The sequence below is a fragment of the Dendrobates tinctorius genome, unplaced genomic scaffold (assembly GCF_039654945.1).
Source record: "Dendrobates tinctorius isolate UK_male_01 unplaced genomic scaffold, ASM3965494v1 ptg000028l, whole genome shotgun sequence".
Classification (NCBI taxonomy): domain Eukaryota; kingdom Metazoa; phylum Chordata; class Amphibia; order Anura; family Dendrobatidae; genus Dendrobates; species Dendrobates tinctorius.
The window spans coordinates 11,858,620-11,874,725 of record NW_027361696.1 but is presented as its reverse complement, the minus strand read 5'-3'; the positions used below and the strand labels follow the sequence as shown (position 1 = coordinate 11,874,725).

General features: G+C 49.2%; 1 protein-coding gene across 6 annotated transcripts in view; it reads right to left on the bottom strand.

The window, feature by feature from the left end:
* HSPG2 (heparan sulfate proteoglycan 2) overlaps positions 1-16,106 on the bottom strand; it is a 296,550-nt gene that overhangs the window by 36,808 nt on the left and 243,636 nt on the right. For 5 of the 6 annotated variants that reach the window (XM_073570126.1, XM_073570128.1, XM_073570129.1 and 2 more), the window contains 13 exons: positions 14,376-14,460; positions 12,667-12,811; positions 12,480-12,579; positions 12,289-12,398; positions 7,406-7,514; positions 7,234-7,332; positions 6,935-7,156; positions 5,225-5,469; positions 4,939-5,110; positions 3,331-3,453; positions 2,519-2,572; positions 2,151-2,226; positions 1,999-2,077 (listed from right to left, as the gene is read on the bottom strand). In XM_073570126.1, the coding sequence (XP_073426227.1) occupies positions 1,999-2,077; positions 2,151-2,226; positions 2,519-2,572; positions 3,331-3,453; positions 4,939-5,110; positions 5,225-5,469; positions 6,935-7,156; positions 7,234-7,332; positions 7,406-7,514; positions 12,289-12,398; positions 12,480-12,579; positions 12,667-12,811; positions 14,376-14,460 (1,619 nt within the window). The remainder of the gene's footprint in view (positions 1-1,998; positions 2,078-2,150; positions 2,227-2,518; positions 2,573-3,330; positions 3,454-4,938; positions 5,111-5,224; positions 5,470-6,934; positions 7,157-7,233; positions 7,333-7,405; positions 7,515-12,288; positions 12,399-12,479; positions 12,580-12,666; positions 12,812-14,375; positions 14,461-16,106) is intronic. The other variant, XM_073570127.1, reaches the window with a different exon arrangement.

Genomic DNA, 16,106 nt, shown 5'->3' with positions numbered 1-16,106 from the left:
GAAGAGATTCTTGAATCTCCAACCCAAGGTGTCTCCGTCGGCTAATAACAGGATGACTCAACTATATATAGTACACCAGTCTTATCTGACTCCGTTGCAATTATTTAGAATGGGGTGGTCTCAATCTTCAGAATGCCCAAGATGCGGGTTTTATACATATGGTATGGGGGTGCCCAATTATCCTATCCTTCTGGAAAGAGGTAACTTCATTGTTGACCTCCCTTATTTGCACTCCTGTTCCTCTTAACTTATTGGTGTGTCTGTTTGGTGTACTAGAGGAAGAGATTTGGGGGCACCATGTTAAAATTTTCCTACGTGAGACATTTCTTAGCCAGGAAAATATTGGCCTTGCGTTGGATGGGTAATGCACATCCATCTCTTAGAGCTTGGATTGAGTTGGTGAATTCAGTTATACCTTACGAGCAGACAATGTATCAAAATAGGGGTTGCCTGGGAAAGTTCAATAAGATTTGGGAAGTGTGGAATACTTCTCACCTTACTAAGTCACCATGTAGACAATAGTTTGATACCATCATAATGGCTGTAGTGAAGAATACATTAATTCACACTTCATAGTTTCATAATGTCATTAGCATTGTGGAGGTTGTTTATGGCGGCAGGATAGTAGTAGTTTTAGCTTTATGATCAATATGTTGAATGTAATGTATCACTTTGAGCTATGCATAGCCAAACATATAGAATAACGAACAATGACACCTTTTCTTCTTTTCTTTTTAATTACCCCTTAATTGTCCATAGGCCTCGCAATTGAGTGAGGATCTGTGTGATTGAAGTCTGTACAAATAGCTCATATTGCAAGCTTGTTGTTTTACCATAATGAACCTGTATACATTACACTGGTTATGTACCAAATATGTTTGTTTGTTTGTTGCTGTTTAACAAATTAAAAAAAAAAGTTGGCTTATATCCCTAAAAATTCCTGACAAATCCCAACAGTGAAACATGGTGGTGGCAGCATCATGCTATGGGGGGTGTTTTTCAGCTGCAGGGACAGGACGATTGGTTTCCATTGAAGGAAACATGAATGCAGCCAAATACAGAGATATCCTGGATTAAAACCTCTTCCAGAGTGGTCTGGACCTCAGACTTGGCCGAAAGTTCACCTTCCAACAAGACAATGACCCTAAGCACTCCGCTAAAATACTAAAGAAGTGGCTTCAGAAGAACTCTGTGACCATTCCTGACTGGCCCAGCCAGAGACCTGACCTAAACCCAATTGAGCATCTCTGGAGAGACCTGAAAATGGCTGTCCACCAACATTCACTATCCAACCTGACGGAACTGGAGAGGAAAAATGGCAGAGGATCCCCGATTCCAGGTGTGAAAAACTTGTTGCATCATTCCCAACAAAACTCATGGCTGTACTAGCTCAAAAGGGTGCTTCTACTCAATACTGAGTAAAGGGTCTGAATACTTATGACCATGTGATATTTCAGTTTTTCTTTTTTAATAAATTTTCAAAAATTTCTACATTTCAGTTCTTTTAATAAAGAGTGAAAAATTTAAAGGGGTCTGAATACTTTCTGTACCTACTGTATTACAATCATTGCTCCGACATTGTGTCAGTCACCTGTATCATATGTCTGATAATAAACAGCCAAGGTCACACCGCAGACACTGTCTCTATAGATGGATCTTTATGCTCCTGGCTCTGTGTCTTACATTTTACAGTGTGAACGGCTCCCTATGAATGAGGCTTTATCTGGTACAGAAGTAGTTGCTATAGGGAGCCGCCTGTTCTACACCCTGTGGACCCCGATAAACTCCCTGTGTGTGATGGTGACCTGGCAGAGGCTTCTGACAAACCAAAACGCGTCACACAATCGTTATCGGAAGAGCGCGGAATAAAAATCTGCAAATTCTGTAATCATACAAGTGAGCACCGGTGTTCTTAGGTGATACTGCTGTCATGAGAATAACTAAGTACACCCCTGAATTGTGTTTCCTCACATAACAGAACATAGTAATTCCACTCACCATTCCCTGCCACAAGATGGCGCCGTCCGCAGACATGGTCCGCAGCTCCAACTCTATGGTTTCTGGGGAGTCCGGCCGGCTGGAAGAAGCAGCAAAGATGAAAGATGTAAAAGTCATCACACCCCAGCCCCCCGGCTTCCAGTCTCTCCTACCTTCTGGGGAAGGTCTGCCTCGGAAGAGTAATGTAAGAGTCCCCGGAAAAGAAGGATCCGTAAACCCCCGGAGCATCTGCAAAAGAAGCAGAAACAACAGCATCTCATTGGATGAAGTGGTGGAGGGAACAGCCAGTCAACGAGAAGGCCGGGAGAACCAAAAATAAAGATCAGAGGTTGGAAATAAAAAGATCTGAACTGGCAGAGGGTAACCCTCTGCCAGACACCTGCACTACAAGCCCCAGCAGAAGGCCGCTCGCTCCTGGTGGCCCAGAAGATGGCGAATGCTGCCAGAACTAATGTCCCAAATCACAATGAATGAAACCACGGAAAAAGAGGAAAATGAAAAGAAATCCGGGATACAATACCGTTCCCCCCACTCCCTTCGTGCACGCCATCATCCAGATTTGTCGATACTGCTCCTGTACAAGTGCAAATAAGCCGATTACCACAGTGACACAGGCAAAGCCGAGCTCCTAAATACCGACAGGCTGTGTCCACCGCAGGGGCCGGCGAGTGTGTGCGGAGGGGCAAGTGAGCATGTGCGGAGGTACGGGCGAGGGTGTACAGAGGGGCGGGTGTGTGCAGATTGGCAAGTATGTGCAGAAGGGCGGGAGTGTGCAGAACGGCGGAGTGTGCAGAGGGGTGAGCAAGCATGTGTGGAGGGGCGGGCGTGTGCGGAGAGGCGAGTGTGCGACAGGGTGAGAGTGTGAGGAGGGGCGAGTGTGCAGAGGGGCGGGCGAGCGTGTGTGGAGGGGCGGGCGAGCGTGTGTGGAGGGGCGGGTGAGCGTGTGCAGAGGAGTGAGCGTTTGCGGAGGGGCGAGCCTGTGCAGAAGGGCGAGCGAGCATATGCGGAGGGCCGAGTGAGCGTATATGGAGGGGCCAGCATGTGCAGAGGGGAAAGGCGGGTGTGTGCGGCGGGACGAGCGAGTGTGTGAAGGCAGGCGTGACAGGCGAGGGAGTGTGTGGAGGAGCGAGGACAGGGGGTGAGGACAATATGGCTGTGAGGATCTGAGCAGCTGTGCTCAAGACAGGCCCTGTCATGTTTCCATTGGTGGAGACGTTTTACTGCCATGTGGGAGCTGACAGTCCTGGGCAGCGGTACGTGCCGGCAGTACAGTACTGTGCGGGGTCTGGACTGTGTGACTACCCCTGTCGGATGGTGAACGGACGGCCTCACCTTGCTCACAGTACACTCCTGAGAAGCCTTCTGGGCAGTGACATCTGTTCTCCTTGCAGGAGCCACCATTGGTGCAGATATTGTGGATCTGGCAGCGATCCTCAGGTGTTTCACACCGGTGACCTGTGAGATGAGAGAGAATCCTTTTACATTGTTTCCCTCCGGGGATTAGTCGTCATCATTATTCTGGACGGTTGGATGGTGGTGGCCCCTGTAGACTGTCCGCAGCCATTCCTGGCCTTGTCCTACCACAGCTGGACGCTCGCTGGCTGCTGATTTCCGGAGACGTCACCACCCCACATGGTGCACATTTACATTCGGGTGTCAGGAAAATATGAGTGTTTCCTAAATAACCAAAGTACCCATCCAGAGCTGCCTGCTGTCTTTCCTTGGTTTGTGAATGACAAGCTCACAAACAATCCCCCTCACAGCTTCCAGCCCCCCTCTCTCGGCCTGTATGAAATACTAACCACCTTCCCCCTCACTCCCCCTCCTTTCAGCTGTTGGTCTTCTTTTATTGCTCCCGACCAGTCAAATGTGGTTTTGTTCCAACCACATGATCATTTGTCTGTTCAAACTCAAATTGTAATAACGCACATTTATCCTAGAGACAGCAAACACATATTTTCAGAACCGGTAGAATTTAGGCTACACACCGCAACATATTGCAACTTCTAGGGTCATTAAGAAGCCAGAAAAACAGTTTCTGCCACTCCGTAGCCCACATACATATCATATTTGGTCTCAAACGAAAGATAATTTTGTAAAAGAAAATATGATACCCCTGGTGTCACTCTATGAGCCTCCTGGCCAGAGATATGGCAAATAAAAGCTGTAATAACTTTCAAAAAAGGGGTGTATATCCCCTGGCTCAGCACACCTAGTGAGGTCAGCAAGAGAAAAGGATGAAGCTGAGACGCTCATTTGGGGGGTTGCCGGATGCCTGGAGGGCCAGCTATCAAGACGCTGTGCTGACGGACCCTTTTTCCTGGGATGGCCCTCCTCCCCTTTATCAACACGTCAGATCTGTGACTCAGATCCATAGTCTCATGTTAATCCCTTTTATTTGCAACTGTTGTACACACAGTATTTTTGTCTCCTTTGTAATATCTTTGTATTTTTGCAAACACGGCCTATAATTTTGGAGTCAACTTATAAATTTACTAGCTTCATTCTTTTTGCTCTATGATTGAACCGGCACGTACTCCGCGCTAAAATACGCTACCGTTTGGGTTGGCTCCTGACCCGATATAGTCTTTAGTATCGAACGAGGGGCTGATAGCAGCAAAGTGTCCTGGTGGTATTGGGAAACCCTGGCAGTGATGGATCGGAGGTTTATGTGTGTATTTCCTGCCTGAGACTGGTGATATACACACCGCCCTCACTGCAGAGTGCCCGATAGCCAGTACGCGACAAGGCAACCCTTCCGGCGACTACTTATCCTAGGTGCAGTTCCCTGACTGACCTGAGGGTAAGGGGGGCGCCAGAGAGCTGCAAGTTCCAAACCGGAACTGAAAGTGAAACCAAAAGTTGTGGGTCATAATCCAGGCAAATTGGTGGGCAAACAATAGTAAAGAAAAATTTGTTACTTCGGGTTCATGCGCTCACCTGTAAAGCCAGGGCGGCACTGGCACTGGTAATTGGAGTCGCCCGTTGCCATGCAGCGGCCTCTGTGCAGACAGGGCATACGTTCGCAGGGAGAGCGGTCGTAGCACTGACTCACACTGTGGCTTTCTACAAAGCTGTAGGAAACGTCCACTTTTTTGCCATTGATGGAAACCTAAAAAAATACATTAAAAACCACAATCAGAACCAAGACCCCGGGGTCGAGACCACCACAATGTCCAGGGACCACCCCACCCTGAATTGTTACAGGGGAGCCCTGTGTACTCACTTCTCCGATGCAGCCCTGATAAGGCTGTGTGACGTTGATGGCGGAGGGGAGGCTCACAGAACGGTCCACACCTCCCAGGTACATCAGGGTCTTCAGGTTGAGGCCAAGGCTTTTTCCAGGAGAGGACCTCTTCACAGCGGGGGTCCCGTCCACCTGCAGTGTGCCGTCCTTGTTGATTCTCTCTGCAGATGCTTTGTGCCATTGTCCCAGGGTAATGGGGTCAGTACTTCTCAGAACGGCCATCCCTGCGATGAGACTGAGGTCACTGGCTGCGGAGCTGCGATCACTGGCTGTGGTGCTGAGGTCACTGACTGCGGTCACTGGCTGCGGAGCTGCAGTCACTGGCTGCACAGCTGAGGTCACTGGCTGCGGAACTGAGGTCCCTGGCTGTGGCACTGGAGTCATTGGCTGCGGTTACTGGCTGCAGCGCTGCGGTCACTGGCTGCGGAGCTGAGGTCACTGGCTGGCGGAGCTGAAGTCATTGGCTGCGGTCTCTTGCTACGGCTCTGCGGTCACTGGCTGCGGTCACTGGCTGCAGCCACTGGCTGCGGTCACTGGCTGTGGTCACTGGCTGCGTAGCTGAGGTCACTGGCTGCAGCCACTGGCTGCGGTCACTGGCTGTGGTCACTGGCTGCGTAGCTGAGGTCACTGGCTGCAGTCCTACGGTCACTGGCTGTGGAGCTGAGGTCACTGGCGACGGCCCTGCGGTCACTGGCTGCGGAGCTGAGGTCACTGGCTACGGAGCTGAGGTCACTGGCTGCGGAGCTGAGGTCACTGGCTGCGGTCACTGTATCCTGCGCTGCGGTCACTGGCTACAGTCACTGGCTGCGGAGCTGAGGTCACTGGCTGCATTCACTGGCTGTAGAGCTGAGGTCACTGGCTGCGGTCACTGACTACAGTGCTGAGGTCATTGGCTGCGTAGCCGAGGTCACTGGCTGTGGAGCTGAGGACAATGGCTGCGGAGCTGAGGTCACTGGCTGCAATCACTGGCTGTGGAGCGGAGGCGCTGCTGTCACTGGCTGTGGCGCTGAGGTGCTGTGGCCACTGGCTGCGGAGCTGAGGTCACTGGCTGTGGAGCTGCGGTTACAGGCTGAGGTTACTGGCTGCGGCGCTGCGGTCACTGGCTGAGGTCTCTTGCTGTAGTGCTGCGATCACTGGCTGAGGTCTCTTGCTGCGGTCAGTCACACCTTATACTATTGTACATCTGACACGATGGGATAAATTGTCATGTGCCGGGGGGGGAGATGAAGCTGCAGATGTGACTGTGAGCAGCGGGTCCTGCTCCGAGCTCAGTGACTGCTGGGCAGATTCACCAGCCGGCTGCCCCTCAGAGCTGCCACGTGGCTCCACTGCCCCTAATATATATATACAGTATACTGTATATACACTGACACTTCTAACACTGAGTCATGAATAACGCTCAGGACTAGTCGAGTGGAAGGTGCCGATGACTAGTCCAGCGGGAGACGCCGATTCCTCTGGACAAGTCTTGCTGTGTGTGAGTGACGTCAGCGGCGGCCCCTTGCACGACTATGCATGCCCATGACATTTTGCGCTGTGAGCGTACAAAATGAGACATACACAGAGCATGCGGGGACCGCAGTCTTGTCAGTCACGCAGTGGTTGAAGGGCTTACAAGATTGGAGCCGGACTAGTCCTAGTACATTTGCATTCTTAACAACAGCCGTCCACCCCGGGACATGACCGTACCTGAGCCCAGCTCATAGCGGAATTCCAGATGTCCTCCAGCCATGGTCACCGACACAAAGTCCTCCACCGGAGCGCCCTGCCCCCCACTGAAGAATATCAGGCCGCTGGGAGCCAGAGGCTTGAATTCCAGGTCCACCCGCAGGTCATTGTGGATGTTGGTGAGAGACGGGTACGAGATGTAGGAGGTTTCTCCATTAAATGAAGGCGTGTTCACCATAACACCTGCAGGAAAGAGGGGCAGTAACGTATAGGGTGGGCACTGGGCTCCTATGAGGGGCCACTGTGTTACCGTTCCTTACCGTCCATGCACTTCTCTCCAGATTTGCCCAGGTGGCAGCGGCAGGTGTATCCCGTCCCATCAGCGCGGTTGATGCAGGTGGCTTCATGCCCACAGGCACCTGAGGAGGAGAATGGAGGTGAGGAGGACGGCCGGTGGGTGCAGTCCCCCAGGACCCAGTGCCCCTGCAGTACCTGGGTGACAGTGCAGGGCCTGGTGGTGTTCACAGTTACTGCCGGCAAAGCCGGGAGGACAATCACAGACGTAACTGCTGCTGTCTGAATCCCGACATATTCCTCTGTTCTGAAATGAGAAAAGACACCTCCTGGTTAGGAAGGGAATTCCTAGAGAAAGGGGGTCGGTTCGTAACTGCCGGGGCCGCCTCCTGGATGAAGAGGAGGGGGACAGAGGGGAGGTGGCCAGCCAGTGCAGCAATACCGGGGCCACCTCATGGACGCTGCAGAGGTGGGCGGAGGGGAGGTGGCCAGCTGGAACGGCACTGCTGGGTCGGCTCCTGGATGCTGCAGAGGTGGACGGAGGGGAGGTGGCCAGCTGGAACGGCACTGCAGGGCCGCCTCCTGGACACTGCAGAGGTGGACGGAGAGGAGGTGGAAAGAAAGCAGATGGCCAGCCAGTGCAGCAATACCGGGGACACCGATATCAGTGTCACCAGTGTTTTCAATCAGTGTGCCGTCCACGTGCCATCCGTGTTTTTCCTGTATGGATAATGGAAATTAAATTACAAAGCTTCTCATATACTTTCCATATTAAACATGGACGGCACACGTACGGCACATGGGCGGCATGTTTACACAGACCCATAGACGTGTAATGGCCCTTGTCATCTGTGCTGCTGGGAGATGAGTGCAGCACCGTAGGTCAAATAGGGGACACATGGCATCTGTGAAAAACATGATCGGTCATGTGAAGGGGGCTGTACAGTCACATAATAGAAAACATTAGCAGAATTGTCATCTTTTTCTACATCCTACCTCACAAACAGCAGAATAAAAAGCGATTTAAAAAAAGTCCTACATGTCCCCCAAACTACTCTGCTAAATCCCTTCTGGTTCGGGGGCCCTGATGGTTATTATTCACTTTGCAGCTATAATATAAGGCGAAGCCACAAGACCCCTGCAGCCTAGTGCTAAGACTGACGGAGACCCCCCAGAGCCACAAGACCACTGCAGCCCAGTGCTAAGACTGGCAGAGACCCCCGGAGCCACAAGACCACTGCAGCCCAGTGCTAAGACTGGCAGAGACCCCTGGAGCCACAAGACCACTGCAGCCCAGGTTTAAGACTGGCAGAGACCCACGGAGCCACAAGACCCCTGCAGCCCAGTGCTAAGACTGGCAGAGACCCGCAGAGCCACAAGACCCCTACAGCCCAGTGCTAAGACTGGCAGAGACCCGCGGAGCCACAAGACCCCTGCAGCCCAGTGCTAAGACTGGCAGAGACCCGCGGAGCCACAAGACCACTGCAGCCCAGTGCTAAGACTGACGGAGACCCCCCAGAGCCACAAGATCACTGCAGCCCAGTGCTAAGACTGACGGAGACCCCCCCGGAGCCACAAGATCACTGCAGCCCAGTGCTAAGACTGACGGAGACCCCCCCGGAGCCACAAGACCACTGCAGCCCAGTGCTAAGACTGGCAAATCCCCGACGGGGCCACGGACTGCACTGACACAAGCAGAGGTCAAATGAATTTGTTTTTTATTTCTGAAACTGACTGATTTATTTCCTTAGGCCAGGTGCACACACGATTAGGAAGTGGCAATGCTTTTGACGCAGCACATGTCCGCTGCCGGCTATTGAACGCAGGTGACTCCACATGTGATCACTGAGCCGTGCGGATTCACCGCGTCCAATACATTGTATGGGTGAGATTTATCGCGTCTCCGCAAGATAAACAGACATGCTGCAGTCTGGAAAGACGCGTCCACTATGCTGTAACGTCTGGATGCTGCTCAAGTACACAGAGTCCAACCCGCAGCGATTACTGATCGTGTGCACCTACCCTCAGAGTCTTTTTGTGATTTTTGGTCTAAAAGTGTCCACTTTTCTGTGGCTGTTGGAACAGACAGGCTCGTTCAGAAAAAAAAAAAATCACATGTGGGATTCATGTAACCTCCATTCCTGTCATTGCAATCTATGGTCCTATATGGGATTCAGGCAGAACGCACCGGGGCGGAGTAAAGACAGTGTGAACAGGCCCTAATGTAAGACACAGGCATTAGACATATGGTAAACTACTGAGCCCTATTATGGCGACACTACAATTACAGAACTACCGAATATATGCAGCACATATACACAGATATACACTATACATGTACACACATTATATATACTTTATAAATATAGAAACATACACTATATACTGTATATACAGTATACAGACACACACAGTGTGTGCAAGCACATATATAAAGTATATATATATATATATAAAGTATACACATTATATATACTTTATGAATATAGAAACATACACTATATACTGTATATACAGTATACAGACACACACAGTGTGTGCAAGCACATATATAAAGTATACACAGTAAACAGATGCATACAGTGTGTACAAGCACACATATAAAGTGTATACACACAGAAACATTCAGTTTATATACAGTACATACAGTATGCTCACATACATATAGTTTATATATATTTACACAATATACTGCACACATGCAGTATACAAATATAATATACATAGACATATATATATATATATACATAAATACATATATATACACGGCTCTGACAAAAATTAAGAGACCACTTTCAAATATTCAGTTTGTCTGATTATTCTCTTTATAGGTATATTTTTGAGTAAAATGTAAATTGTTCTTTTAGTCTATAAACTTCTGACAACATGTCTCCGAATTTCCAAGTAATAAATCTTGTATTTTTTTTCTGACAAAAATGATCAAAATTAAAAAAAAAACCAAAACAGTGCTTTCAGACCTCAAATAATGCAAAGAAAACAAGTTCATAATCATTTAGAAACAACAATACTAATGTTTTACCTCAGGAAGAGTTCTGAAATCAATATTTTGTGGAATATCCATGATTTTTAATCACAGCTTTCATGCTTCATAATCAAATATTTTTGAGGATTATTATCCAAATTGAATGGTTTTAATGTGTTTCTGTGTTTTCACATGGCCTAGAGTCATGCACATGTGCTGCTGTATTCTTTTTGTCTATATTATGTAGTTTTTGCAGCTTGCACGTGTTCACATTAGGAGGTGCTGGTCGCTTTTTTTTTTTTTTTCCTCCATTTAGTTGCTGGATGCCAGCTGCTTCCAGTCTGATCTTGCACCCCTCCCATTGGCCTTGCAGGTGGCTGTAATCAGCTCTACCTGCCCATAAATTGTAGGCTTAAGGCCCCGTCACACTAAGCGACTTACCAGCGATCCCGACACCGATATCAAGGTGTCAGGATCGCTGGTAAGTCGCTATGTGATCGCTGGTGAGCTGTCACACAGACAGCTTAACCAGCGATCAGCACAGCGATGCCGAGCGCCCGGCATCGCTTGCCATCGCTGTAAAAAATAGAATCAAAATAAAAAATATAGTTATTCTCACCTTCCGACGTCCCGTTCAGCCATCCTGCCTCTCTCCACGCTCCGGTCCCAGTGATCCTTTGCACGAATGACCGCGAGATGTCACGGTCTCGCGGGAGCGCGAAGTCTCGCGGTCATTCGTGCAAAGGATCACTGGGACCGGAGCGTGGAGTGAGGCAGGATGGCTGAACGCGTCGTCGGAAGGTGAGAATAACTATATTTTTTATTTTTTTAATTATTTTTTACACCTGATCGCTGGTCTCCCGGTCACACACAGCGATGCGTGCTGGCCAGCGGGAGACCAGCGACCAAAGAAATGTCCAGAGGTTTCTTCCAGCGATCAGCGATACCGGCAGGGGGGCCGCTCGCTGATTGCTGTCACACATAGCGATCTCGCTGGTGAGATCGCTGTTACGTCACAAAAGTTGTGACTCAGCAGCAATCTCGCTACCGAGATCGCTTAGTGAGACAGGGCCTTAAGCCTGGTAGTGACATGTTTGTCCAAAATTGTAGGCTGGTGGCCCAGAAGTGGCTTATGTCCGGTAGAGCAGGGACCCATCAGGTGGAGGTCACCTTGTCATGGTTGATGGGCTTACAGGAATTGGCCAATTTGTGCACTAAGAACCTTCATTTTCTTCTTACTTTAAGTTCTAAAAAATGTTTTGAAAAAATATTTTTGAGGATTATTATCCAAATTGAATGGTTTTAATGTGTTTCTGTGTTTTCACATGGCCTAGATTCATGCACATGTGCTACTGTATTCTTTTTGTCTATATATATATATATATATACACACACACACACACACACACTCACATGCACGACAGATATACACAATCATACTGTATATGCACACACATACTATATACACATATACAGACACACACTGTGTACTGCACATGTACACACACAGATACACATATACATGTATACTTACCAGGTTCTGTGGCTTCACTTATGCATATCCATTCTCTGGACAGTGCTAGGAGCAGTCATGATGACGACTCAGGAGGAGAGGACACAGACAGGACTGCAGGCATCTTCCTGGCCCGGCTCTGACACTGTCGCTGTTTTGTAATTGGCCCCTCCCCCTCAATCTCAACTTCTAACCTGACTGCAGGGAGAAAGCAGGAGAGAGGGGGGCTTGGGAGAGACACCCCGGGACTACAGAGGATGCACAGCGTTATTCACTGCTGTACACCCACTGGGCACTTCATAAAGGGGTTGAAGACGCAGGGGTCCCCTTTGTAGGTGGGGGCCCCAAGCATCTGCCTGGTCTGCCTGCTCCAAATGCCAGCCCTGGCAGAGGTGAACAGAGGGGAGGTGAACAGAGGGAAGGTGGCCATTCAGTGCAGCAATACTGGGGCCACCTCCTGAACGTGCAGCGGTCGATGGAAGGAAGGTGGCCAGTGCAGGTTTCTCATCAGTGTGTTCACATATAGCTTGTAAAGATGCGGGTGCCCTCACATGTGGATACGTCTCCTCCGGCCGGGACCTTTACCTTGCAGGGTCGGTCTCTACAGGTTGGGCAGCTGGAGATGCTGTTTGCAATGAGATCCAAGTCCTTGAAGATGACTTCCTCACCCTGGATGATCAGTTGACGGACGCAGCCTGGGGGACACAAAGGCATTACCGTGAGGGATGTCAGCTCTGAAAGAGACGATGCAAGAACAGGGACAAGTCTCTACTCACCAACAAACCCTCTGCTCAAGTCGGTCTTGGACACGGCCTCAAAGTTTGGATAACCCCCGAGATACAGCTCTTCATTCAGGTCCAGACCTTGGAATTTGCCCTGCACAGGGGAAGTAGATGTGTAATGTGTGCGAATATCACGCGGCTGGGTGACCACATGTAAGAAGCATCCAAAAGGACAAGGTACCTGGGAACTGCCGTTCACAGGCATCTGGTTATCCACCACTAGAGATCCTTGGTTCAGATTCCTGTATAGGGTCACAGTATGGAACTCACCAAGACTAATGGGTATTGGGTACCGGATCGTTGCCATCCCCGAACCAGCATCAAATCTGCAATCACACGGGAGACGCATCATGAGGTCTGAAGCTTCATGGATGTCATGGAAGGTAGCCTGGAAATCTGCTCCCTGCACGAGTAGATCAGACTGCGAGCGAGGAGGCATATTTTGGCCACATTCAGAGTGTAAAGATGGCTGCACACCCCCCTCCAGACATGACCCCAAAACCCACCTAGATATGACCCCACAACCCTCCAGACATAACCCCACAATCCCCTCAGTAACTACCCCACAACCCCCATAGGAATGACCCCACAATCATTCCAGGAATGACCCCACAATCCCCCATGAATGACCCCACAACCCCTAGGAATTACCCCACATCCCCCCACCAGGAGTGGACTCACAACCCCCCCTAGATATGATCCTAAAACCCCAACAGTAATTACCCCACAACTCCCATAGGAATGACCCCACATCCCCCCACCATAAGTGAACCCGCAACCCCCCCCCTAGATATGACCCCATAACCTTCCCCAGGAATGAACCCACAACTGCCCTGAAATATGACCCCACGTTCCTCACCAGTAAAGAACCCACAACACCCCTAGATATGACCCTACAACCCCCCAAGGGATGAACCCGCAACCCCCATAGATATGACCCCACAACCCACCCCAGGAATGAACCCACAACCCCCTCAAGATTTGACCCTACTGTGAAGTACAGTATTCAGTTGTACAGGACATCTTGTTCTCCAGGATCCATTTTTGTGCTTGCGACGCCATTTTGTTGTTTTCAAGATAAATGTTGTAATTAGGTGAAAATTTGCAGCTGTTATGAAACTAGACTGTTCTAGCTTGTACAAGATATGAGATATGAGACCCTAAAAGAATGTGCTATTGTTCTATTCTCTACGTCACGTAACTAGGGACATATTCCGATTTTCTTGCAATACTATTGGCTTATAAAGTGAATGTATTACAATGATGTTATTCGTAGTTGAGAACTTTGCATAATTAAGCAAAAGATTATAAAAGAAGTGACTAAAATAAAGGGGACTAGTGATCTTCCTGGATCCTCCCATACAGAGACCCCCGTCTCCGTGTGGTCATTCCCAGTTGTTAGCAACGCCCTATGAACTAATTTGGAAATCACTGGATCAACCGTGAAGGGTTAATTTAGCCCTCCCTAAAGAGCTACCCCAACACTACAACCCCACCAAGGACAACCCCCCTAGATATTAGCCCAAAACCCACCCAAGGAATGAACTCACAACCCCCCAGGAATTACCCCACATCCCCCCCACCAGGAGTGAACCCACAACCCCCTAGATATGACCCACAACCCTCCAAGGAATGAACCCACAACCTCCCTAGATATGACCCTACAACCCCCCCAGGAATGAACCCACAACTCCCCCTAGATATAACCCCACATCCACCCACCAGAAAAGTACCCACAACCCCCCCCCCAGGCATGATACCACAACCCCCCTAGATATGAACCCACAACCCCCTAAGGAATGAACTAACATCCCTCCCTAGATATGACCCTACATCCCCTCCAGAAATGACCTCACAGCTCCAGTAATGACCCACAACAGCCCTCCTCACCGGAATTCTGGGCGACCTCCCACAAGGCCGAAGGACATGAAATCTGCACCTTTGCTTTTCTTCTGCCCACTGTAGACCAGCATTCCTGTGGAGATCCAACAGCATTAGGATTCGCTCATCTGTATCTAACATCGACGAATGCAATGGCAGAAAAAAATCACAGTATGCCGAGTAAAACGGCTGAAATTCACCAATGCAAGTCTATGGGTGCAAGTAAAAAAAACAAAAAATGCAAGGCACACGGACCATGCATATAGTGCCCGATATATACACACACCTCATAGGAAACCCGACATTTCATCAGCCGAGTACAGTAAATGCACAGCGTGACGAGTCAGGATAGATAAAGATGTCAGTGAGATATAAAATCATTGCAGTGCAGCGCACGGTACATGGATTTCGCTAATAAATATAAAATTACATGAAAAAAATGCCATAGGGTCCCCTTATGTTTAATACCCTGCTGAGGGAAAGCAGACAGCTGGGGGCTGGTGTTATTATTCTGGGAAGAAACCAATATCCATGAAGCTTCATAGCCTATTAATATCAGCTCACAGATGTCTGTGCAGCCTTTACTGGTTATTAAAAAAAGGGGAGACCTCCCCAAAAAATGACATGGCTTCCCAACTATTTATAATAACCAGCAGAGACTAAGGAGACAGCTGCGGGCTGATATTAACAGGCTGGGAAGGGGCCATGGATACTGGCTCCCTCCCAAACTAATAACACCAGCGTGGTCCGGTCCATTGTGTGTTACACCCTCAAATTTGATTACTAATGCTGTTTTACATTAATAAAGCTGTGTATTGACAATTCCTGATCAGTGATAGTATATATGTTTGTTTGTGAATGTCTGCATGGAGGCATGACTTACACCAGGGAACTACAGTGCCCGTGGGCCGTGTGTTTGAGACCCCTGCCTTAGACGGTGTATGTCCACATTTATAAAACCATTTAAGGGAAAGCCATGTAGATTGGGAAGATTGTTTGTTGCCCTATTGTCCGGTGTGGGCGCTCTCTTAGTAACACACCTCACCCCTGATTTTTAGGACTCCTGAAAGCCGGGCATATTTGCTTAATATTGGAGGATACTTTTCTAATATGAATGATCTCCAAACACTGCGGATTATATTGGGTGGAGAATGTGATAAGAGAGTCATTATTACCACTGGTAACATGTTCTGATAATAACTTCTGTCTACCCATGTTCTGTACTCCGGACTCAGCACTTTTAGGGTCTCTATAACCCCAATGTTTCAGCCTCTTATCTCTTTTATTAGCCTCCTGTCACGATGACCTGTCCTGTGTGACGCGACCCGCAGGCCGGTAACTGAAACTACAAGACGCGGCACGTGATACTGTCCTGTGTGACACAGCCAGCCGGCCGGTACTACAACAACAAGACACGGGGTAAGGGGAAACAGTTACAACGGTGGGCCCTGCGATAGGGAAAGGGGACGTGGAGACCTCCTGCACTCCCGAGTCAGCGTCCCTAACGCTCCTAACGTTCCCTATGCCGATTCCGCACCGGGCGCCGATCAGTAACCTGTCGCCCTAGCACACCCTACACCTATCCCTTGCTAGGGAGCTGGGTGGCGCAGGCACTGGCCCCACCGCTGTACTAATACACACTAAGGAAAAACACAAACAGGGAAACACCACTTAGCTTTACTCTGTTGCACTTGCTCCTGGCAACAGAGTCCACCACCAGAATGCAGCTCTACTCCTGAA